A 26,887-nucleotide genomic window follows, 5' to 3' on the forward strand; every position below is an offset into this window, starting at 1 on the left:
CAGCTGTGGCTGTGTACATCCAGTAGAAGTGATAGATAGTAGGAGTGGCAGTGATAGAAACAAAGCCCCAGAGAGGGCAGCGGGAGAGTGCATCTCTAACCCAGGACTGAAGACCTGAGGGATGCAGTTCTAAAGGGGAACAAATTCTAAATTACAGAGATTGCCAGGGCAGTTTCACCGTGGATTTCAGTGACATGAACATGAAAATATCTTCCAGTTATCAGCTATTTAAAATAATCATTCCTCTGCGTCTCTTAGTAGTGAAGTGTTGATATCATCTTTGAACACTCCCAGACGAGCATCTGCTTATCACCTTCACAGCTTTTGCGGCCTAGCATCTCTATACAGTTTTTGTTTATCCTTTAACACCATGAAAATGAGTGCAATATACAAATGAGATCACAGGCAATATGCAAATGGCCCTGTAAAGAGAGTGCCCTCTCTGCTCTGCCGGTCTCCACCCCTCGGCCTCGCTCGACCACACACTTCCATTTGAAGACCTGCCTAGCCTCGCACAGATACCATCTGTACTCAACTGCTATGTTGTCTTTCATTAAACAAATTGATTTTTGGCTAGCTAAAACAGAAATACGTCCCTGCAATAATGCAGACAGGTAGAGGTTTGTGTGTTCATTTCCTGCTAATGATATTGTAAATATATTTCTTGATCACAATTAGACTGTAAATCATTTGTGCTTTCCCTCACTATTGTGTATAAGTTGGCATGAGGTGCCCTTGCACAGATGTGAATGTAGGGACTCTGCTGGATGCTACGAGGCAGGAGTGAGGTATAATGGGAGAGTGGCCTGGGGGTGTCTGGTAGGACAGAGATGCTGATAACCTTGTATGATTGCCTCACTATTGTGTATAAGTTGGCGTGAGGTGCCCTTGCACAGATGTGAATGTAGGGACTCTGCTGGATGCTCCGAGGCAAGACTGAGGTATAATGGGAGAGTGGCCTGGGGGTGTCTGGTAGGACAGAGATGCTGATAAAGTTATCTGATTGCCTCCTATAACGCTGAATCCCAGCAGTGGATATTCACAGTTGAGTAGAATGATAGGGCTTTGGCAGAATCAAAGTGGTAAAACAAATTGCAATGAATTTTCTTCCTCAGCTCCATCAGCAATGTGAATATTTGCACTGGAAAAGCCCTGAATGTAGACCCTTTCTCTGCAAAAGGGCAACCTCACACCTCCTTCACAGTTTCATACTTTTTCATCTAACCCTGCTCATTTAAACGTGCCGGCAGGTTCTGTTCACATCCATCGAGCGGTCATCGGGGATTCATAGTGCATAACCTATCACCTTTCTCCATTCCATCCGCTCACAAGCCAGGGTCAGTGAGTGCATCAGGGATTCATAGTGCGTAACCTATCACCTTTCTCCATTCCATCCTCCTTCCCATCTGCTCACAAGCCAGGGTCCGTGAGTGCATCTCTCCTACAATGTTTCTGCAGAGAAGCTCAATCTGCACTGCAGGAAAGGATACTGCATGATATGGAGCCCATGTACATTTAGTTGATTATGTAAACAAGATTGGCGATTTTCCTTAAAGTACTGTTTAAACCAATTAGATGCCTTGTATGTTTTTATTCAGTGCAGATTGTGAACTTGTCCTTGGAGAGTTTATTCTTTTGGAAGTGTGGAATTAAGGGGTCAACGAGCAAGTTATAGGTGACACCTTGTTATTGGACTAACTTTACACATCTGTGGTGAGTTTTAGAGTTATCCTCCTTTCATCGGGTCGGTGAAGAAACGGCGCAGTTATACTGGGTTTAACTAGAACGGAGTCAGCTCAATCATGGAAAGGGGGAGGAGAAGGCCAGAGGTGATGAGGCAGTAAAACTTTGCAGTGGAAGGAGTCTATACTTGATCATTGGTGTAAGAAAACCAGAGCCATTAAGTCCTGAAGAACATTGGCTTTCTCACCCATGACCAGATAAAGAAGACCCCTTCAGCTGCATGATTTTACTGTCGCACCCACCTTCCACCTTTATGCCCCCACCTTCCTTTATTGAGCTGCAGTGACAGATGCAGACAGGCTAACGCCTCGCTGACTCTACTTAAACCCCCTGTAACTGCGCTGTTTCTTCACCAAACTGACGAAGGGAGGATAACTCTTGAAAGCTTGTCTCAGATACATTAAGTTAGTCCAATAAAGAGATCTCATCTACAGCTACAACCTGCTTGTTGATCCTTAATTCCAGGTATCCACTTGCACTACCACAGCAACCACAATTCTTTTGTGCATCCTCCTTGTACCGGTCCTTGGTGAGGCCTCACCTGGAGTACTGTGCTCAGTGCTGGAGTCCGTATCTCCGAAAGGACAGAGACAGGATGGAGGCAGTGTGAGGTCTCTTTCAGAAGACCTACGAGGAGAGGCTGAAGGATCTATACCCTGGAGGAGAGGAGGTGCAGGGGAGATGTGGTGCAGACCTTCACAGATCTGACAGGTATGAATGATGCATAAACTTCAAACCTTTTCCACTGCAAAAAAGATCAGTAGAACTAGGGGTCAGAATATGAAACTGCAGGGAGGATGGCTCAGAACCAACGTCAGGAAATATTTCTTTATGGAGAGGGTGGTGGATGCCTGGAAGGCCCTACCAGAAGAGATGGTGAAGACGAGAATAGTTAATGAAGTCAAAAGGGCATGGGACAAGCACTGCAGGTCCCTAAAGTCTTAGAAAGGGATGGTGTAACATTTCTGCAGGGGGGTAGCCTGCTTATGTAGGAACAGCAGTTTCTCCCATAAGCAAATTGCTGGGCAGACTAGATGGACCATTTGGTCTTTTTCTGCCGTCTACTATGTTACTATGTTTTTCCCTCGCGACAGTCAGCATTGGATAAATCGCAGTCTGGACTGTGTTGAGACTTCTGTTTGACTGCTTCAGTCTAAGAAGATATTTCAGGATTTCATCTGTCAAAGATTTTTGGACTCTTCTGGGTTGTCTTTGCTTCTGTAGGGTTTGCTAGGTTATCTTTTTCATTTATCTTTCTTGTTTTTAAATTATGACTTTGTATACATTTATTGTTTAGTATGGTTTTTGGTTCCTAGAAATATTTTGATTGTTATAACCGATGGTCGCAGATGGCTGCGACTGCTATTACTCACTTTGTGTGTCATTGCCCTCTTTCCTCTGGGAAGACTTGCGGCGGTGGCTAGCCGCCTCCGACCCTCATGGCTCTGTCTCAGGATGCCCCAAGCCGGCGAGGACACCGCCGACAGCCATGTCTCTCCTGGGCCTTCCTAGGCGCACGTGCGCACTCCATGGCCCTCCTTTAAGGATGCCAGGACGGGAACCTCAAGGGCGTCTCCCCTTGATGACATCACTAGCCCTGGACTCTTAAGCACCATCGGGGCCTGGCTCTAATCGATTCCTTGCTGAATTCTGCTGATCTCTCTACGGACGTCTGTTCCTGGTTCCTGCTCCTCCTGGCATGAGACACTCTTGGGTACCCACTCCTCAGGGGCCCTGCTCCTGTCTTTGGCTATCTGCTCCTCGGAGGGCGCCTACCAGCTCCCCTGCTCCTTGGGGCTGCTTCCGGAACTGCTCTACTCGTGGAGATTCAACATCGGAGTATCCCGCTCCGCAGGCCATTGCCGTTCTACTCTACTCGTGGAGACTGAGCGTGGTGTACCCCGCTCCGTGGGCCATTGCCTTACTACGCTGCTTCGTGGAGACCCAACATAGGTGTACCCTGCTCTGCGGGCCATTGCCTTCACTTGTGACTTGAGTCGTGCCCCCCTCTCCTCGGGGCAATGTGTTGTGTACTTTGTGACTGTGCTGCGCTTCCACGCTCCTCGGGGCTACGCCTTGAGTATTCTTGTGACTGCGTCTCACCCCTGCTCCTCGGGGTAGTGTCCTGCTGTAACTTTGAGACTGAACCATACTCCCCTGCTTCTCAGGATAGTGTCCTCTTACACTGCCAGAGATCCCTGGGGCTTCCCTGCTCCTCGGGCAAGTCTACGTCATTCCTCCCGTGCTGACTCTCTCTGTGGCTCCATCCCCTGTGGTCGCTGCCTCAGCACTCCTCCATACCCTGCCTGCATTCCCCGCTCCTCGGGCAAGTCTACGTCATTCCTCCCGTGCTGACTCTCTCTGTGGCTCCATCCCCTGTGGTCGCTGCCTCAGCACTCCTCCATACCCTGCCTGCATTTCCCGATCCTCGGGCAAGTCTACGTCATTCCTCCCGTGCTGACTCTCTCTGTGGCTCCATCCCCTGTGGTCGCTGCCTCAGCACTCCTCCATACCCTGCCTGCATTCCCCCCTCCTCGGGGCCTGCTCAGCATTCCACCACTAGGGGGACCTATTCTGGCAGTCGTATCCACACCCCAGTCTCCTGCTCTCTTTGTACTCTCTGGGCTGTGCCACCTATTGCTACAGACGGTAGGCCCAGTGGGGCTCCTCCCCGAGGGCGGTACCATCTCTCACCTCGGGCCCACTAACCCACGAATCCTAACATCGATTTCTTTTAATCCATTATCTCAGCTATCATTTCATTAGATTATTCTAGAAAAATAATTAGAGAGATCTAATGAAACGATAGCTATGGAAATAGATTTAAAAAACCAAAAAAGTATTCTATTTTGTATTTGGACATCTATATTCTATCTTGAAACTTTGTCTGAAGACTTTAATGGGATTCTTTGCCAGCTATGAGACCTCCAATAAAGGTTATGACAGTCCTGGCTCTAGTGCTGCTCTTCAGGTTAATAGGAAGGTCTCTCACAATGACGCTGCACTTCAGCTTGGGGGTAGCTTTAATGCTTCTTTATCTCTCATCAGTTGGGTTTTAAGTTGACTGAATGCAAACTATTTCTCAATCCCCTCCCTCTCCCTCCCTTTCGTCTTACTCAGCCTCTCTTTCCTGTTCAGCTCACTGTCCTGCAAAGAGCCTCTGTCCCAGAGAAGGAAGAAACACTGCCGCTGCTATTTCCATTGGAAGACTGAAATTTCTACTTCTGACAGCAAAGAAAACCAGCAAGAGGTGAGAGAGTATGAGAGACTCCCAAAGCTGTAAGATTGGAAGTCTCATCCATGGTTCATTGCAGCAGAAGGTGGACACCCGGTGTAAGAGATGCTTCATTGTTCAGGAACTTATACTCATGCATTAGCAATAACGACTCCTTCCCAAGTGCCGATGCACCTCCAAGGTGCAAAGGCTATCAAGGATTTTATGGAAACTTAACGGCAGGCAGGAGCTGTTCTGTGCTTCTGAGCCCTGAGATCTGGTTATAATTATGTAAGTACAGTGGCATTTCAAAATGAGATGAGTTGTGTCCCTAACAAGTTGAAAAAAAAAAGAAATGTTACTTTCTGTATCAGACATCAGGTTGGAGAAGCTGGAGAATATCTCCTGTAACGCAGCTCTTCCTTTATTGTGGATTCCTGTGAATGCATTTCGCTGTTTCTGGAGTGGTTTGGGTCTGGGACAATTTTCCTTAACAGGGTTCTTCTTTTATCAGGGATTCCCATAAAAGAGCTTCATTGTGTTTCTAGATGGGTTTGGAGACTAGAAGATTATCTAAGGTCAGAAGAAGTTGATACTTTTTTTTGTGTGTGTGAACTGTTTGAACAAGCCACCCAGGCACTGCTTGACACAGCTGGATCTGCAGATGCTGAATCACATCTGCAGTCTTGGGAGACATGGCTGTGGCGGCTGCTTTTAAAACCCAGCAGTGCATCTAATCCATCGCACAGCATGCCATCCGCTCTTCCAGGCTGCTCTGCTCTGTGTTCTCTCTCTGAACTCTCTGGCTGGCTAAACTGCTGGGAGTTGGCTTACCCTTACAGAGGCAGATATAATAAAGTGCACGCAGTAGTGTGCACAGATAAAGCAACAGTTGTAAACATTTGTTGTGCACAAATTTTACTGCCGATGAAGCAAGAGGTTTTGCACACACAAATGTGCATACAGGGTAGCGCCATCTCATGCAAATCCCATGTTAATCATCTATTGATTATACCAACTACAACAATATTCCGTTATGACTGTTTATTACATTCTATCATTACTTGAATCTGTAAGCTATTTTTTTCTTTAAATCCATTGATTAAAATTAAAAAAAAATTTGTTAAGGAGAAGGTGGAATATTTCATACATTTTCTTAAACACTACTACAGTGTATCTGATTTTTTTAATCATGAACTCTCCACCTCCCTCCCTATAATTTTTGTACTATTTTTTTTGTGCGCATATGTGAATTAAAATAAATATTTTTCATTGCCAATTATTATAGCTATCATTGTCCAAATTCTCAATATTAAACTGGCTTGTTTAAACTCAATGTCAATGTTTGAACCTAGAATAAAACGAAACCGACTTATCTTGGACAGGTGTCATCATCCACCCGTAATTGTGCTCCCCGACAAGGCCTTGTTTCAGATCCGGCAGGGTCTTCCTTCAGGAGGTGTATATTCCTGCTAGATGGTCGGTGAATATTTTAAAGGCCGCAAACCGGTCAACTTCTTCGATCCATGTTTGTATTGGACGATGTGCTATACTTTTCTTTCAAGATGGTCTTCCAATCAGTTTTTTTAAAGATGATGGCAAGCCGAAAATGTTTCTCTATCTTTTTGAGCCGTGGTTTCTGTGCTTCTCACATTTGAGAAACCACGGCACATTTTCTTTAGGTTTCTAAATTTATTGTGTTATATGAATTATTGCTTGTCATTTTTTGATGTTTTTATTGTTAGCCGCTTTGATGTAACTCTAAAGGCAGTATGTTAAATAAAGTAACTAACTCTGGGCCTGATGTAAGAAGGAGCATGGTGAAACTGCACTGAAATTCAGTGCAACCCGCACCATAAAAAAAACAAACTCCCAAAGCAGTATATAAATGATATGCTAATGCGTCAGGAGTTAAAAAGAGCACAAACTTGAGTTAAAATATGCGCCCAACCTTTTGCATAGGTTGAGTGCACATTTTAACTCCAGCGGGAAGTGGAGTTCCTTGGACTTATTCATGATTTACGCAGTCATAAAACAAGCACTTATATGCACACAAGTCTTATTTGCAGAAACCATGCTTTCTGTGCATAAAATCTCACCTCAGGTCCTGGCACCAGAACTTCAGCTTCCTCCCATTGATTAGCCTTCCCTGCAAGGCCCAAGGGAAGCCAGTGCACCTCTCTGTATTGGGGGGGTAATAGCTAATGTCATCAATAGATGATTAACCTAAATACCTTGCACCTTCAGACTCAATCAATTGACTATACCACGTACAACAATATTCCTTAAGGAAATCTCCCCAGGCGAAGTGGGGACTCCTAACCCGCATTAGTCAGCGGGGTTTGCCACTCCCGATGGCAGGGGTGCGGTTAGCTCAGGGATAGTTCTCTGCCCAGATGGAAGAGAAGGCGCTGAGGGAAACACTCGCACCTTCCCATTGCGTTTAGGGGGTATCGAAGAAGAAGAACGAGCCAAACATCGGGCGATCGACTTGTCGCCATCTTGTCTCCTACCCCAAACCTTTTTTAAATCCAGTTACACTAACTGCTATAAATACATCCTCTGGCAATGAATTCCAGAGTTTAACTATGTGCTGAGTACTTCTTATTCTCCGCACAGGATTTCTCTGTTGAAAAAGGCACGATCTTGGACCCTCACTGTGGCGGGATGAGGCCTCAACGGAATCACTGTGTGAAAAGATGGCTCCTAGCCCGTCTGCGGACTGATTCCAGCAAACACCGGGACATTCCCTCTTGAGGGGGAAAGGCACTTTCAAGCACCCTCTCTGAAGAAAGACACTGACTCCCCTGCACTCCTGTGAGCCCGGGTGTTTTGTTAAACCTAGGACATCTCCCCCTGGGGAGTGTCTAACCTCTCCTCTCTGATACCACTCACAGTGGCAGGGTACGTTGAGATCCTACACTACTGGCACACCAGGTCCCTGAAGACTGTATTAGTAATTTGAAAATTGGGGAGGGGGGGTTCCTTATACACCCCAATAGGGACAGCAATCTGGAAGTCAATATCAAAGTACCTCTTCAATCCAAAGTTGCAAAGTTATCTACCTAATGTCCACATAAAGATGTTAAATAAGTGTGAAACTTGTGCAGGGGTGGCCGTTTCATGCACCAACAGTGAAGAAATCAGAATGCACAGTACCAAAGAGCCTTATCTTTTCAAGAGAAGGGAGAGTCCCCTTTGAGGAGCATAAGCCACCGTCAGGAGTGGCGAGCTAGAGGGGCATCACACTGTCCTTTAGAGTTGGTCTGTGAGCACCCAAAGGGGAAGAGAGTGCCAAAAGCAACCCTTGGCCGGTGTGCCATTTTGTCCAGAGTTGCCTTGCAAGGGAGGCCCTAATGGGGATGCCCCTTCCCCTCATCCCTACCAGTATCTCTCTCTCTTTCAACACCCCGACTCATTTCCAAACCACTCTCTCTCTCTCACCCACTCAATCCCCTCACCTTGGCCCCTACAGTCACTGACCAGCATTTTCCTCTCCCCTCCATACTCTGCTCAATATCTAGAACTTTCTCATTCTATTCCCATCTGTCTCTTTTTCAGCAGCCCCAGCAAAACATCCCTCACCTCTCAATGATGAGGTCTCAGCTGCCCCAACATAACACCTGCAATTCCCCTCTCTCCTCACTCTCTGTCAGCACCAATATCCCCCCTCACAACTTCTCTTTTCCCCTGCCCCAACCCCTTCTATTTGTCTCTCTCCCCCCCCCCCCCTCCACCTCCTTAAACAACTCTGGCTCTGTCACTATCTTCTGTATTTGCCACCTCTGACTCGCTCTCACGCAAACTTTCACTAACCCTTCTGCCCCACTCTGACAACATTTCTGCCTCTATCACCCCCATTATGATCTCTTTGTGTTTTCACACACACCCTCTCCTTCTGTTTTTTTCGCACCGCTCTATTGCCCCTGTATGCGAATACTTTGTTTCTATACAAAGATGTTAAAAGCTTTGTCATTATCTTGAAATTAATAAAAATTAAATTAAAAAAAGTTTGAATAAGTTCCTAGAGGAAAAATCCAAAAACTGCTCTTAATTAATAAGCAATAGTAGCTTGAGATTTATTTAATCTTTGGGTACTTGTGACTTGGATTGGCCACTGTTGGAAGCAGGATGCTGGGCTTGTTGACCCTTGCTCTGACCCAGTATGGCAGGTTCTTGTGTTCTTATGTAAGTGGTTGCAGAAATTGGTTCCACTCGGCCCTCAGTCCCTATTGAAAACGTGTTAACAGAATTTTTGAATTGCTATTGCCAAGTGGCCTAAGACTACTAGAATTGGGGAGCCATTGTCCGTGTTTTCTTTAACAATGTCTTTGCAAGGTTGCATAGACATTGTTGCTTGCATGGTATCTATCAGTGCACTGCCCAATCACAGCCCACATAGGTTTGGACTAGTTTGGTACATTAAGGATTATTAAGCAGCCAAGCATGGAGAATCACCATCACGTACTTCTGGGAGTGAACAACAAGGAAAGGATTACCCCATTAGGATCTGCTGGGTATTTCCAAGTGACCCAGATTGTATTGGACATCACAGAATAAAAGAGTGTGTATATAAATAAATAAACAATCCACTATCATTAGATACAGACGCTGGGTTCGATGGACCATTGGGATGACCCGGCATGGCACAGCTTAAGTTTTTAAAACATTAGCTAGTCTTTCTCGCTCACCCTCCATGAACTGCACTGGTTTCCATTTACACAGAGGTTGCAGTGCATTATCTGGACAAAAATCAAACTGGTTTTTCTTACTGGTAGTCTTTATCTGTGAGATTCTGAGCACTGATCATTGATCAAAGCAAATCTGATCAGGTAGTTTTGCTCTGAGTATTGCCCCAGGAAGGTGTACCTACAAAGACTTGTATCTGCTTTCTCTTTGGAGACTTTTTCCAGCCAAAACAATTCACGTAGTTTTCAAAATGCAAAAATGTGCAAGTTCTTGGATCCCTCTGACTTAACACTTCCTGTGAGAACAGCACCAGTCAGTGCAGGTAACGTTACACATGGGTAAACCACTGTTTTATAATTTGATTTTCATGTTAATGTTGGCATAGTGCTGATTTGGTGCCTTTATTCTTATTTTGTGTAATGCCTATTGTTAGTGTTGTACATCTCCTTAGGAAGCGTGTGCTGTGAAGGTGATTATATGAATTATTAAATTAAATTTATCCACAGAAATGGCTTTGAATAATGCCCTCACCGTATAGGAAGCTTACGTGTGCTACAAGAACAAGGAATGTATTGCTGGGCCATCCGCCCCACAGTCGGAGCGTGTATGTCTCTGAAGCACTAGTAAACTTATAAAGTAAACAGCAATTCTGCATGGATGAAATTTGCTTTAGAGATTGTATTTGTTTCTCTTGCTCTTATGTTTCAGACCCTGTAGTTGAACGGTTCTGTCACTGGGTGCTGGTGCACACCATCCTTCTCAATATCTGTTTGTAAATTCTTGTGCCCTGCCTTTAGCCTCTGGTGACATGGCAGTGCAGAAATGTGCAAAATGCCTTTAAAGCAATGATTACTGTGCCCGGGACTCTGGGATCCCTCTTTGGAAGGAGGCATTTAGAGTAGAACTAGGAAATATATGGCAAGGTTGATGACAAAGGTGAAGAAATGCTGAGGGAGCTAAGATGGTCACAGGTGGCAGGATTACTGATGGAGCAGCAAGTGCATCGATCATACAACAGCTCTGTACTGATAGCAGAAAGACAGAAGGGCATCACTGGAACATGAAATACAAGTCACTGAATTTTATTCTACAAGAGTAGTGTTGTGATAGAAGAGTGATGAAGATCTCAGATCTTTTGCCTCTTGATGTGATGCAAGCACTATTGATGGATGAGTTCAGATGCAAAGCAAGGCATTCAAGCCCTGAGCAGCTAGGAGCATTCGGAAAAGGCAATCTTTGGTTAAGCTGTGTCTGAACCTGCCCTCAGATCTCTGCATATAATTATGTAGCCCTCCTCCTGGACAGGGCCCATAAAGCATGAGAGGATCTGGTGCCAGTCTGACAGTACAGGGCCAGTGTCCTGGATGTGGTGAAAACTGTTAGTGTGTCTGGGTTTAAAAACGGTTTAGACAAGTTCCTGGAAGAAAAGACCTTAAACCATTTTTAAGGTGGACATGGGGAAATCCACTGCTTATCCCTGTGGTAAGCAGCATAAAATCTACTGACCTTCTGGGATCCTGCCAGATCCTTGTGACCTGGATTGGCCACTGTTGGAAACAGGATACGGGGTTTGATGGATCTTTTGTCTGACCCAGTATGGCAAATCGTATTTATTTAAAATGTTCTTACGAGTTCAATGCAAGTTGGGTCAAGAAGACAGTGTCGTGGACACAGGCACCAAGGCAAGGGTGATTTTTTCCCCTTGAGCTGGACAAGTTCTCCCCTCTATGAATCCCTTTAACTGCTTTCTCCATGATGTCCCCAGATTCTCCCACTAGTGGATAAAATGAAAGACTCACTTCCATGTATACCCAAACCAACAACCTTTATTTTCTGAGGTTAGCAGCAGTCAAAGTTTACAAAAAGTGTTTAAAAGACATTGAATAAAATCAGGAGTTCATAGACTCCTACAGCTAGGCCAAGGCAGCATCGACTTCAAAAACGAGCTTAGGATTACAACTCGTTCTTCCAGTTTGGCAGAGCCAATTTGTTTTCCCCATCCTCTGTCCTATTTATTACTCCAAGAACTCTTCACACAATGTATAACTTTCACTTTCACGTCCCACAATTCCCAAAATACCAATGTCAAATTAAGATCTTAAATTCTTAACACCTTTTGAGTTTTCACTTAATCTTCCCAGGCCAACACAGGAACCCACCTCATGACCCTAAGCTGGAATTCCCCAGTTCCCCCATCTTGAGCCCCACTTATCTTTACCTTCTGGTCTTCCATGAATGATGGGACCTAATATCACTCTCCCCTCCTTCAGGACTCTGGAAAGCCCCTGCAGAGTTGTCTCCTTGTAGAGAGGGACTCCAGGCACCTCACCCTTAGGTGACCCCCCTGAAATCTCCCTGCTACGCCTCCCACCAAACTTCAGACTCAGGATTACAACCCCAATACTACTCTCTCTAGAGGATCTTCTTCCCCAACCCTCTTAAAGGAGTCACATCTCCCGAATTCAACCTGCAACTCTCAGTGTCATGCGTTGTGTAATTTTACCAGACATAGTGCCACCTAGTGGTGGTTCAGTGAACTCACCTGATAAATAGTTCACAACAGGCAACAGCGAGTCAAACCATTTACAAGTACCCAGGAAGGGTGTAAGTGAACTCACTACTCAGAGTAGTAAGATTCCGGTACCACAAGCGCAATTTAGGGGGCCCGTCACAGTTAAGTAGAACCAGGAATTACAAAACATTTGGTAAAGAACAAAGCATTCTCTGTATTTGTAGAAATATTACAATATCCACATTGTAACTTATCTGCTTGCAAATATCTAAATGAGATAAAAGAAGAAAAGAAAAAAACAGGAAGCACTAGGTTTAGAAACTGTGTTGCACACACTGCTGAGTGCTAATGCTGTTGGCAGTAGCCCGCTGCCATGGGGCTGTGCCTGTCCATGCCTGGATGACTTGCAGAAGTCATTGTACGTAATCCATTTGTGCTAAGACAGCAGGAAGAGTTGCAACATCAGGTTTCAGAGAAAATACCCACAGAATGTATTCCTCAGTAGAACACCACAGAGAAAAGGAGAGCAAACTTTTCACAGGAAAACTCGAAGCTTCTCAAGCTCCGTTTCTCCTAAGATTGTGCAACAGATAGAAGGGCAGGAAAGGCTGCATTTACACGGGTAATGGGAACCTGCTATTGTGTCCCAGGGGATATGGCACGTGTAGCCTTCAAATCATTCTTCCCACGGGGGCCATGCAAAGAGGCATCTGCTACAAAGTTTCTCCACTGTTGCAGACATAAGAACGTGCCATACTGGGTCTGACCAAGGGTCCATCAAGCCCAGCATCCTGTTTCCAACAGTGGCCAATCCAAGTCACAAGTGCCTGGCAAGTACCCAAATACTAAGTCTATTCCATGTTACAGTTGCTAGTAACAGCGGTGGTTATTATCCAAGTCAACTTAATTAATAGCAGGCAATGGACTTCTCCTCCAAGAACTTATCCAATCCTTTTTTAAACACAGCTATACTAACTGCACGAACCACATCCTCTGGCAACAAATTCCAGAGTTTAATTGTGCGTTGAGTAAAAAAGAACTTTCTCCGATTAGTTTTAAATGTGCCCCATGCTAACTTCATGGAGTGCCCCCTAGTCTTTCTACTATCCGAAAGAGTAAATAACCGATTCACATCTACCCGTTCTAGACCTCTCATGATTTTAAACACCTCTATCATATCCCCCCTCAGCAGTCTCTTCTCCAAGCTGAAAAGTCCTAACCTCTTCAGCCTTTCCTCATAGGGGAGCTGTTCCATTCCCCTTATCATTTTGGTCGCCCTTCTCTGTACCTTCTCCATCGCAATTATATCTTTATTGAGATGCGGTGACCAGAACTGTACACAGTATTCAAGGTGCGGTCTTACCATGGAGCGATACAGAGGCATTATGACATTTTCCATTTTATTCACCATTCCCTTTCTAATAATTCCCAGGATGCTGGACTGTTGATCTGATTCTTATGTAATATGGGTAGCCAGGATTTACGCTTCTTCCATACCCATCCCTTCACAGAGAACCACACAATAAAATATACATACAATATAGTGGGGTCAAAACAGGCCTCAGCTTTATTGCCAGTAACCACCAGGAGCCCGAGCCAGATAACAATCAACCCACAGCATCCATCCGCCACCGACCAGCAAGATGGACATCACCAGGTAACCCAGCCTGAATGTTAATATTATTAACAATAAACATACCCTCAACCCTGCCCCCATCCAGCAAGGAGCCAAATGCGGAACAACTGCACCCAGTTGTTCCCCCAGGAATCACTGAAATGACCACCGTCAAGTCAGATAACCAATCAACACCAGACAGAAACTACCTGTGACCCCGAAAGATGCAGCCAGGACCCCATAAATAATGACTTCCAAGGCCTCCTGTATTGTACTAAAAAATAATCGGCTTGCAAATAAGGACTGGTGAACACCTTCCCCCCTAAACAAACCCATCGTCAGGTCCCATGACCAATCATGTCTAATTTGGTAACCACCCATTGCCACCAGCCAAGAGCCAATCTGCTGTTTGGCCTTAGCTCGGCTACGGCGCCATATTTTCTTTTCAATCTCAGCAGGCCTTGGAATTATGTCAGACCAGCAAATTACAGAAGTAGGCAAAAAATTAGAAATAGACATCAAGGCCTTTCTAACCGTACTGATGAACATCTGGCTAGACATCCTGCTCCAGTCATTACCCCCAAGACGTATAATCACCATATGTGAGTGTCCAAAACAGACGAGTCGTCGAGGTAGGCAAGGAATCAGCTCATACCATCGCATCCCCTTCCCCCTCCACCCCAACCATAACACAGTCACACCATACCCCCCCACCCTTCCCAAGTCCAACTGCATTCCATAAGGAGGCCCACAGGCATACAAATAGGCCAACACGACGAATGAATGGCCTACTATCCATGCAAAGATCCCCAAGCATGCAGAACCTGCAAAGAGAAAACAAATTAGTAGGGATGTGAATCGTGTGCCCAATCATTTTAACGATCAGGTTCGGCTGGGGGGAATTGTTAGAGATGTGAATTGGGATCGGTTCCGATTCCAATTCACATCACTAATTTTTTTTTAGTGAGGCCCACGCCGATAAAAAAAACAACCCCACCCGACCCTTTAAAATTACCCCCTTAGCCTCCCCCACTCTCCCGACCCCCCCCCCCAAAATGTTTTACACATACCTGGTGGTCCAGGGGGGCCACGGGGAGCGATCTCCCGTTCCCAGGCCATCAGCTGCGCTAAAAGAAAATGGCGCCGATGGCCCTTTGCCCTTACCATGTGACAGGGTATCCGTGCCATTGGCCGGCCCCTGTCACATGGTAGGAGCACTGGATGGCCGGGGCCATCTTTAAAGCATCGGCCCTGAGAAAAAAAAATTACACCAAATAACACTAAGCTGCAATTTAAATTTCAAACAGCTAATATTAACCTTAGTTCTACTGTTAGAGATCTAGGAATCTGGTTGGACCTCGAATTTAATTTTAAAACTTATTACAAATTATTAATCCTTAGAAGACTCAAACCATTTCTAGAGACAAATACCTTTAGAACAGTTTTGCAAACACTAATTTTTACCTCCACAGACTATTGTAATTCTCTTTATTTGGAATTACCTTACTCGACTTTACGCCCTTTGCAGTTATTGCAAAATTCAGTAGCAAGGATATTATCAAAGACGAGCAGAAAAGATCATATTACACCAGTGCTAAGAGATCTTCATTGGCTGCCAACTGAGCAGCGAGTACAATATAAAGCCCTTTGCATTTTGATTAAAAGCAATTCACAACGAAAATGTCGAGTGGCTAAATGCAGCTATAAGATTACATGATATAATACAGACTTTCAGATACTTGAAAGGTTTTAATGATCCAAAGACAACAACAAACCTTTTCCGTCAGAAAAAAATCAACAGAACCAGAGGTCACGATTTTAAGCTCCAGGGAGGAAGACTCAGAACCAATGTCAGGAAGTATTTCTTCACGGAGAGGGTGGTGGATGCCTGGAATGCCCTTCCGGAGGAAGTGGTGAAGACCAGAACTGTGAAGGATTTCAAAGGGGCGTGGGATAAACACTGTGGATCCATAAAGTCAAGAGGCCGTCAGTGAAGAGTGGGTGGCTCGCCAGAATGACGGCTACTGCCTGGAGATAATACCCTTATTCAATAAACATACACATGCTTACTGTGACTCCAACATCGCTCTAAGCTTCAACAGCAAGAGGAAATGTGGAAAAAAGGATTTGCACTCACAAAGCGGGGAGTAGCTGGCTTGTTACGGCAGTTACTACCCCAAACCAAATGTGCCTGATACTTCACTTTCGATGCATATCCGGCATAGCTCTCTGCTTCAACAGCATGGGAGAAGACTGATACTTCACGCATATCCAGCATAGCTCTCTGCTTCAATGGCAGGGGAGAAGAAAAACAACCAATAAGGGCTGTATAACATAGTCTGGGTAAAACAAATAAGCATGGGTGTAGCTTGCTTATTGCGGCGGTTACTACCCCTACTACCCCTAACTAATCAAGCTTGATATTTCACTTGGATGCAGCTCCATCACTGCTCTCTCCATTAATGGTGGGGGTGGAAGGGAAATAGAACCAAAGAACTAAGAGAAACAGATAAGTATGAGAAAAAAATTGTGTGAAGCTTGCTGGGCAGACTGGATGGGCTGTTTGGTCTTCTTCTGTCGTCATTTCTATGTCATTTCATTTCTATATGTATCGCAGAAAAACCTGAGATGTGTTAACAAAGGTCTTCTGTCCATTCAATCCTTAGTATCTGCAAAACTAATTTCCGTGAGAGAAAGAGCCCTGTCGTTAGCCGGACCAACGATTTGGAACAATTTATCAATTGATCTAAGACTAGAGCTGAATACAGCACAATTTAAAACAAGACACGGTTATATCAGCAAGCTTTGGCACAAAAAAGGATGAAAAATAATAGTAAGAATTAAATTGGAGCAAGAACAAGCAATCAGTATTTACTAAGTAATGAAACGAATGATTAAATGAATGCATGCGTGTTTTATTCTTTTCCTGTAATTTTTAATTTAAAAATTTTAAGATAATAAGAGTGGAAATATGGTCATTGGAGACATTGTTTGTTTTTACTTTGCACATTTGTAAAATTGTAAACCGTTAAGATGGTTATATCCAAATAGCGGTATATAAATGTTTTTAAATAAATAAAATAAGTTATAGGGCTGTGCATTTGTGTGTCCGTTAGTTTGATTGGTTTTGCGGTGACGTGCGTATCTAAGCAATGGATGAATGGACACACAAAACAAAGGGTGGGCACCCATAGATGAAAGCCACACCATTCATTTTGTGCATCCAGCATCCATTAGATTACTTAGCGGCGAAACTGACTCAAACAAATGGATGCACGAATGCACATTCCTAGTACTAGTTCCAAAAGAAAATGTGTGATGACAGTCAGAAGCTGCAAAGTGCTACAAAATACACTTGAGGTGTTTCTCTGGAAGGCGTTTATTCATAACACTTCAGAGCAGAGAGGCATTTGATGAATCATCTCTTTGCATTGAATAAACAACTTCCAGAGAAACTCCTCAAGCGTTCTTTGTAACCCTGGACAGCTTCTAACTGTCATTACACATTTTCTTTTGGAACTCGAAAGGTCCATAAACCATTATTAAGATGCACTTTGAGGAATCCACTGCGCATCCCTTAGCATAAACAGCATGGACTCTATCAACCCTTTGGGACCTGGATTGGCCACTACTGCAAACAGGATACTGGGCTCTATGGACTTTTGGCCTGATCCAGTAAGGTAACTCTTACATTCTTATGTTTTCAACTGACGTTTTGCTTAAAATTTGTTTCCTTTTGTTCGGAGTTCCCTAAAAAGAGAACATTTAAGAAGATGTCTTCAGCAGCTACCACTGGGAAAAGGTAAGTGCTGTGCAGCAGCCGCTCCAGGTAAGAAGAGAAGAGCAGCCCTTTCCTCAGTCCTGCCTGGCTGGGATTCCTGTAGGCCCAGAACTTCCCCTCTCTTCCATGCCCCTTCGTTGGCCATTTGCACAGCCTGAGCTCAAGCCACGGACTTCCTTCACCAAGCCTGTTTGATAACACTTGTTGATTTGTTTGGCCTGTGGTCAGTTGTTGTCTCTGCTTTCGGACGTTCTGTAATCTGTGGGTTAGTTCAGCAGATCCATTGTCTGTTTTCTGTAATTTTTGGCTGCCCACCAAGTGGGCCAAGGGACTCTCACCAGTAGCTATGTTTTATTTAACTGCAATAATCCGTGGTTTGTTTTTGACTGCATTCATTTTATTTTACTTAAGTTAGTTAAATTTACCGGAAGTAATTAGTTCCTTTAGATTTGATTGAGACATATAAATTCATGATTGACTGCCTCGTATGATAAAGCTTTCCATGAAACAAGTTTCCTTATCTATTTGCATGCATTCCTGCCTCGTATGATAAAGCTTTCCATGAAACAATGTTTCCTTATCTATTTGCATGCATTCCTGCCTCATATGATAAAGCTTTCCATGAAACAAGTTTCCTTATCTATTTGCATGCATTCCTGCCTCGTATGATAAAGCTTTCCATGAAACAAGTTTCCTTATCTATTTGCATGCATTCCTGCCTCGTATGATAAAGCTTTCCATGAAACAAGTTTCCTTATCTATTTGCATGCATTCCTGCCTCGTATGATAAAGCTTTCCATGAAATAAGTTTCCTTATCTATTTGCATGCACTCCTGCCTCGTATGATAAAGCTTTCCATGAAACAAGTTTCCTTATCTATTTGCATGCATTCCTGCCTCGTATGATAAAGCTCTCCATGAAACACGTTTCTGTATCTATTTGCATGCATTCCTGCCTCATATGATAAAGCTTTCCATGAAACACTGTTCCTTATCTATTTGCATGCATTTCTGCCTCGTTGTAATGTTCAGAAGTCCCCAGCCTTTTTCATTCATAACCGACTTTTGAAGGTTAATAAAATCATGGAACTTATCAATGGATGGAATAGTTAAAAAGCTATGCCAAATCATAACAAGGCATTTCTCTCAGCTTTAACACCCTACATGTGATCCTGGATGCTGAAAACCCTTTACAAGCTGCCATCTTGTCGTCCTGACTCTTAATCCTCACTGGAGGACTGTCCCTATAAGCCTTGTTCTCAAGAACAACAGTTTGAAATCTATTGGTACCGTTCAACTGAAATGAAATTCCAAGTTGCCTGTAGGCCAATTGAACAAGGACTGTGTTACACCGTGAGCGGTCTTGGGTTAGCCAGAGAACAGATTCAAGCTTGACGCTGCCTGATCTCTCATAAACTTCTTTATTAATAACAAAAAGTGAAACAGAAGCAGCTCTGCTTACCTTTGTAGTTCACAAAATAAGGCAGCACTATGACTCACAGATCAGCAGTACTGACCTTCCCTAAGCTTCCTTCTCTTCCCTGAGGCCTCTCCTACAGAGAATTCCCTTCCTAGGGTTTTAAGAAGGATCTAAACATAGCACTATGTATATGCCGACGATATTCAAATTTTAATTCCGATCAATAATTCAATTGAGCCAACTTTTTAATTGACTGCAGTGTATTCATCCATGATTAAACAACCATTAACAAACATGGAATTAATTCTGAATGTTGATAAAACCGAAATCATATTGTTGGACAGGAGATCATACTATACCAAACCCCCAAACTTGATACTAGAAGATAAAAAGACTAATCCTGTAATAGGGAATAATGCTCGTGATTTAGGAGTTATTATTGACTCCAAATTTAATCTAAAAAAACACATTGCCAACAAATTGAAAGAAGGTTATAATAAACTACATACACTCAAACGTTTAAAACCCTTACTAGAACAAAATAATTTTAGAACAGTGCTCCAAACTTTGTTTTCCAGTATTGATTACTATAATGCACTACTATTAGGTCTCACACAATCAACAATTTGTTCTTTACAAGTCCTTCAAAATAGAGCAGCAAGGATCTTAAATACAAAACAATATCACCACATTATACCTGTGCTGGTCTCATCACACTGGCTACCGATAAACTATCGTATAGAATGTAAATCTCTCTGTTTCATACATAAAATATTCTATGGTGAAGAAACAGAATGGTTCAATGCAACTATCAGACTACAGGTTCTTATGGCCTGGATTGGCCACTGTTGGAAACAGGATACTGGGCTTGATGGACCCTTGGTCTGACCCAGTAAGGCATGTTCTTATGTTCTTACATCCACCACAGAGGAAGCTAAGATCTTTTATCCATTCCAACAGTACAACTGGCACATCTAACGCAGGTTAGAAACAGAGCGATCTCCCTTGCTGGTCCAAAAATTTGGAACGCCCTACCAATAGAATTAAGATTGCACCAGAACCCGAAAACATTTAAAAGAGAATTAAAAACATGGCTGTTTTGCAGAGCCTATGACAAAAATGACCGAAACCAGTAACATTTTAAGAAAGTTACTGTGAACTTTAGTCTTATTTTATTTTACCTTGCTGATCATTTTTACTATTTTGTATTCCTAAGTGTTATTATGCTCAATGTATTTTATAGTACCTTTATTTTATACTGTGTCATTATATTATACTGTGTTATTATTTAACTTTATATTATTCTTTTTATCATTTTTATTTCTATTTATTTGTTCATGTAAATCATTGTGATGGTACCCTCCATCGACGGTACATAAAATAAAAAATGCACTCATAAATAAATAAATAAATATAGGTAATTTCAGTAACAATTACATATTTTGTTAAGTATAATTAAATATTTTTGCATGTGACAGACATTTTCCAGTCATATGTGAGTGGCTCATATAGATTGATGTTTGAGAAATATTTGCTCCCAATAGACTATTGGACTATGGAAAAAGGTTATTGATATAAACTCAAGGTTCTTAGATTTCAGATTAACCCAGATAAACTGATGTTTAATAGAGGCAGATGGTCAGCATAGCCATATGTTGCATAAAGAAAAAACTAGCCATATTCAGAAATGTCCTTTTACCTTCATTCCTGCATCTCATGAGCGTCTCTCCTTTGGCTCTCTCCCTTCCAGGAAAGATGGATAATGTCTCCCATCTGTGCCCCATCATTCAGAACATGGTCCTTCTCCCTTCCCACCTGCGGAATTCCACAGTCCGCTACATAGATTACGCCAGTGTCACTGTGCATGGGCTGGCCTCTGTCTTCGGCGTGCTGGAGAATGCGCTCATCATCTTCATCATTGGCTTTAAGATGAGAAGGACAGTCATCACCACCTGGATCCTGAATCTGGCACTCTCAGACTTCATGACCACTCTGTCCCTTCCGTTCTTTACCTACTTTCTAGCCAAGGGCCACACTTGGGAGCTGGGGACCTTCTTCTGCCGTGTCCACTCCTCGGTTTTCTTCCTCAACATGTTCATCAGCAGCTTCATCCTCGGCGCCATCAGTCTGGACCGCTGCCTCCTTGTCCTCTACCCAGTTTGGGCACAAAACCACCGCACGGTTCCTATGGCCACTGCCATCTGTGTGATCCTGTGGATACTGGGAATCCTCAACACGGTGCCTTATTATCTCTTCCGGGATACAATTCCACGTCAGGATGGGCGCATCATGTGTTACTACAATTTTCTGCTCTACAGTGACCCCACCAGCAACAATCAAAATAATTTTGTGCTGTGCAGCCAACGTCAGTATGCAATGGCAGTGAGCAAGTTCCTCATCAGTTTCCTGATGCCCCTGCTCCTAATTGGGGTCTGTTATACCGCTGTGAGCCTGAAGATCCGGCGTCGGCACCACCGTCACTCTGGCCGCTTCTTTAAACTGATGGTGGCTATCATTCTGACATTCGTCCTTTGCTGGTTCCCCTATCATGTCTTCAGTCTAATGGAGGCACAGGCCCATCACCAGAAGGAGCTGAGGCCAGTGGTCTGGAAAGGTCTGCCCTTTGTCACCAGCCTGGCATTTATTAACAGCATCCTGAACCCATGCTTGTACGTCTTCACCTGTCCGGATTTCCTCTCCAAGATCCGGCACTCGCTGAAGTCCGTGTTGGAGAGTGTGCTGGTGGAAGATACAGATATCTTCCAGAGAAGAGGCACCCTCCGCTCCACCTCGTCCTTCTCCGGTGGCTCTCTCTTCCTCAACAGCCGCTGGTTCTCAAAGCGCAACAGGAAGTGCAGCGGTAGGTGTGAACCTGACGTGGTCACCCAGCTGAATTGACTTACTGAAATCTCAGCAACTGCTGTGTAATCATTTACATTGGGTGGAAGAATCTCATCCCAGTTTTATCTCTCCTAGTTCTTCCTTTCAGGTTAGTGAGTTAGCTTCTCCCTTTCTATTTTTAAAGACAGCAGCTTGTCAGCGTGCAATTCTCATACCAGCGGTATTGCCCTTCTTTTATGCTCTCTGTTTTCACAGATGCTCTTCCCTAGAGATTTGTCTTCCTTTGCATTCAGAATCTAAGTGGTGATCTAAATAATTTGGGACTAGCGTGTTATTTCCGCGTTCCAACCCCACTTTGCTACTGATTATCAGTGTGAATTTGTCCAAATCACTTTATTTCTCTGCAGAATATGAGCATAGGGGACCTTAGTGCGCAGTGGTGCACAGGCACCACCAACTTAAAAAACAAATATTTGCTCTATATCAAAGACACGTGGATCCAGGGCAAGCTAGGGATAGAGAAAATGAGGATCTTTGAAGTACAGCCCAGCAGAGGTGGGAAGCTGGTACTACTTTTCCTTAGTCACTGCAAGAAAGGCTTCGAGCTTGCAAACTCCCCTTCCATTCCCTGCTGACCTGTGACCAGGGGCGTAGGCAGAACTTAATTCTTTTTTTGGGGGGCCCCTAGATTAACATAGAGGGTTGCTGTGGCCAGTCCCCCCGTCCTGCCCCCATCCTGTATGGATCAGCAATTACAACCCTAAACACTTTGCTGGGCAGATTGGACTTTTCTATGTTATTATGTGGATCTTCGTGGCAATGGCTACAAAACCCTTTTAATTTCTAGCAAACTCTATAGGTCCTGTCTCTTCACTGTCTCTCTGGCCCACAGCTGCTGTTTCTCACTCTCTCTGTAGTTATTAATCTCTCAGACTGCTGTGTACAGGTTTCCAACCAGCCCGGGCATTCCTGGACTTTGAAGAGACTGAAAAGAGGGGCTGGGGAGGAGATAAATAATTACCAAAAGAAAGCAAAGACTTTGATGGTCTCAAACCTTTACACATCTAGCTCAAGGGCCGTGGTGTTTCTCTGTCAAGTGATCCTCCTTAAAGATCCAGGGGATCCTGGTGTGCCAGCGATTCCCATGCCTCCAGGCCCTCTAACTGCTGCTCCCTTTAAGGAGCTGACTCAGAGGTGGGGGCCGGAGCCAAAATTGGGGCGTAGGTCCCTGAGGCCCACCCATGGCCATGGGAAATCTCAGGGGGTCGAATCCTCCCCTTCCGTTCTCTTTCAGTTTCCGGGTTGGAGAAGGGGGAAGGAGGAGTCACAGGAGGAATGGGTCTAAATTAGAGAAAAGTTGCTACAGCAGCAAATATATTGTGTCCTGCCACCAGGCCAGAAACTTCATCTGAGCAGGGACAAAAGACAAACCACAGAACCTGGGAGCTGTCCTTGTGCTCCCTGTAGTTTTATCTTATTGTTCTGATCACGGTTTGGTAAATAAATGTGTTCCCTGTTGTTTTAACAACTTTATGCATCACTGTGCCAACACACGTGCAAACTATCAAGCCAATAAAGTTATCTGAATCTGACTGCTGCAGCCTTCTGTGAGGAACTCCCCCCTTGTGCAGACAAACATTTCTCAGAGCCGCCCTTCAGTGTCCAGGATCTCAAGCAGGTTTCATATCAGCCTCTCTGGGAGCACTGGGGGTTCATCCAGTGGAGAGGAGGTTCAACCTCTCGGGCCCCTGCTGCAGTAGCAGGTAACAGAGGTCCTCCCATGCGCACTCAGATCAATCACTGTCACTGAATACTCACAGTGGAAGAGTTCTCAGTAACTGGAGGGGCACACAAAGGCAGCTGGGATACGAATGATGGTGTTCAAATGAAAAAAAAAAAATGTTTACGGAAGTTTGAAAATTAAAATCCCCGCCAACATAGCAAAAATCATAAATAGCATCAGGAAAATCATAATAAAAAAAGCCATAGTCTCTTTATCCATGATGCTCTCCCTTCTGACTCTGATTCTTCCCTCTGAATCAGTGTCCAGACAAGCAACCTTCCCCAGAAAGAGTGGGAAAATTATCTTCTTCCTCTAGCATGAACTAGAAGAGAAAAAAAAATCTCCAAAGCCCTTCTTATTAAAACTCGATGACAAAAATGTCTTCCAAAAATTAGGAGTCTTTGCCCACTGCTAACTGATTGTGGGACAAAGCAGTTAACTTCCAACTTCTCCAGCAAGGTTATTCTGGCCTAGCTGTTAGACCTGGTCACAAAAACCTCTTTATCAATAATCTTCACCTTCAGCAGTTTCTAACTTGCTGCTGCCAGGTTACAAGCAAAACCCTCAGAGAACAAATCCAGTCCTTCTAGGGAGGGGGTGACAGGTATAACACTGTAACATGACATTTGTGTTATAGTGTTGCAGTTGTTTGTATAGACAGTCAGACGCTATAAGCTAGATAAAGATGCTAAGTTACAAGGTTGTAGAACCTTTTGAACTGATATGAGATTATTTGACATTCCATCTAAAAACAGGGACGAGGTCAGTTTACATTCCATCTAAGATTATAGAAAACATTCTTAGAACAAATACAAGGTTCCTAATGCTGGCAAATTCCATTTGAGACAACAATTAAATTACCATACAGACACTAACCAAGTGGCTCCAGAATATTTTTTTCTGCTCTCATTGTACCCACATCAAGGACCAACATCCTCCCCAGGGGAAACACAAGGGAATGTGTAAAGAAGTCACCCCCATCACACTGGGACCAGAAAGGACCTCTTTCTTCCCCCAGTCCACAGAATCCACCCCTCAGGAAGTGAGGGAGATAGAAGAGCATGCCAGTGATAAGTTCCAGACCCAAAGAGTAACAAAAACACAAAAGTATGTACCCACCCGTGTAGAACACGCTTACCGGGGTGGGGGTTACACTAGTTTAGGGGTTGGAAATATACAACTGTAATTCTAGTTAATGTTGTGTTATCAGTAAAATCATTTGAGAAGGAGTTTTTGCTAGTGTATTGCGTGTCACTCTGCCTCTCCATAATGTACCTTATTAAATAATGTTTAAGACTTATATTATTTTATAGAATTTTAATAAAAAAATCATTTCTCTACAGCTAGTGGCTTTAAGCATTCTTTTTTCAGAGTACTGATCAAAAATAACTCCAAAATGTCTCAGAAATCTCCAACTAAGCAGACCGTGAGGCCCGCTCAAAATCTCCTCCTCTAGAGAGTCTCAACTGCCTCTTGTTCAAGCCACAAGAGAGCAGAAAGACCTTTGTACATGCTCCAATCATTCTTTATATGATGGAGTTGATCAATCCCAAAGGAGACTGGGCCATAAACACAGAAGAGGATCTCTAGATGCAAACTTTCCTCAAAACGATCTTACCAGGAAAAAGATTAGTGGCAGTGACAAAGCCCTGCTACATTTGCATGCTGCTTGAGAGGAGAGGGCTGTGCCTGCTGTGTGATAAGCCTAGGAAGCGGGAGAACACATAGGGGTCAGTGAGAGCACAGAGGAGAGGATCACCTTGCTGGTGGCTGAAAGGCATCAGTAAGTTTTGCTTGGGAAAATGTTTTTAAAGTATTGGGGAGAAGTAAACTATTGGGGTATATTATTTTGTGTGTCTGTGCTTTTTTATAGTCAGTAAGGCAGCTAATAAACAGAAGTTAGTGTGTTTATTTTTAATACTCGCATAGGTATTAAAATCCAGCCCTGTGTCATATTTTTTTTAAGACTTTTTCCGACATTGCATATTAAAATAAAGTTTAAACTGCCATCTTAAATACTTTCCAAATGTACAAAGGAGGATACTTAAGTCATTCCTGCTTATGCACTCGCCCGCTCGAATTTGTAAATGCAACATAGCCGTGTTTCAAAACCTAATCTGTTACTTTTTCCTATCCCAATCTCATGATACAATGTAAACTTTACAATGTTATGAAGCCTCAATGTCTGCCCGCGTATCACACTTAAGTTCCAAACTGTTACCTAAGTTACTGTTACAATGTAATAAGCTGAGTTTTTTTTACTGTTACAATGTAATAATAATAAGACACCTTAGTCTTATTGTTCTCCGAGTTATTATGTAAACCGATAAAAAAAAAAAATCAGCCTTTTCACTTCACGAATTCCCCACACCTTATTGAGAGTTTGATCATTCCCCTGTAGGCCACTACCAGACATATAGTGAATAGTGAAGAGGGGGGCCTCCCAGTCTTTAGCATCGAGTGTCACATGTATGATTTTTTACCCGCCGGTGAGAAGTTGTACATGTGCATGCGATGCAAAGAGCTCCTGGCTCTCAGAGAACAAGTCCGATCTCTGGAGGCTAGAGTGGCAGACCTGGAGGAGCTGAGGCAGACAAAGAGGTATATAGATGAGACCTTCAGGGACATAGTAGTCAAGTTCCAACTTCAGACTGGCAGCCCTGGTGCTGACTTGGAGGAAGAAGGTCTCATGATGGGAGAGCACCAACCAGGTGTAGCAGGAAAGGATCCTGTAGCAAGGACCTGCTTTCCAGGTGATGCATTGTCCTTTCGCACTGAGGATATCTCCCCAAGGCCTACTGCCCATGAGGGAAGGGTTAGGTTGGCCATCATAGTTGGTGATTCGATTATTAGGAATGTAGATAGCTGGGTGGCTGGTGGGCGTGAGGATCGCCTGGTGACTTGCCTACCTGGTGCGAAGGTGGCGGACCTCATGCGTCACCTAGATAGGATTTTAGACAGTGCTGGGGAGGAGCCGGCTGTCGTGGTACATGTGGGTACTAACGACATAGGAAAATGTGGGAGGGAGGTTCTGGAAGCCAAATTTAGGCTCTTAGGTAGAAAGATTAAATCCAGAACCTCCAGGATAGCGTTCTCTGAAATGCTCCCTGTTCCATGCGCAGGTCCCCAGAGGCAGGCAGAGCTCCGGAGTCTCAATGCGTGGATGAGACGATGGTGCAAGGAAGAGGGATTCAGTTTTATTAGGAACTGGGAACCTTTTGAGGAAGGGGGAGTCTCTTCCGAAGGGATGGGCTCCTCCTTAACCAGGGTGGAACCAGACTGCTGGCGCT

At 43.9% G+C, this 26,887-nt stretch overlaps 1 protein-coding gene across 1 annotated transcript; it reads left to right on the forward strand.

The window, feature by feature from the left end:
• The first annotated feature begins 4,876 nt into the window (after nucleotides 1-4,876).
• Nucleotides 4,877-24,923, forward strand: PTGDR2 (prostaglandin D2 receptor 2). Its single transcript, XM_029575081.1, has 2 exons — nucleotides 4,877-4,993; nucleotides 20,724-24,923. The coding sequence occupies exon 2, from the start codon at nucleotides 20,729-20,731 to the stop codon at nucleotides 21,869-21,871; it is 1,143 nt and encodes a 380-aa protein (XP_029430941.1). The 5' UTR covers nucleotides 4,877-4,993; nucleotides 20,724-20,728; the 3' UTR covers nucleotides 21,872-24,923.
• The last annotated feature ends 1,964 nt before the right edge of the window (nucleotides 24,924-26,887 follow it).

This window comes from Rhinatrema bivittatum, chromosome 13 (assembly GCF_901001135.1).
Source record: "Rhinatrema bivittatum chromosome 13, aRhiBiv1.1, whole genome shotgun sequence".
Taxonomy (NCBI): domain Eukaryota; kingdom Metazoa; phylum Chordata; class Amphibia; order Gymnophiona; family Rhinatrematidae; genus Rhinatrema; species Rhinatrema bivittatum.

What these genes read in the sequence shown, in the direction of transcription:
- PTGDR2 (XM_029575081.1), top strand. Translation starts at nt 20,729, where the DNA reads ATGGATAATGTCTCCCATCTGTGCCCCATCATTCAGAACATGGTCCTT.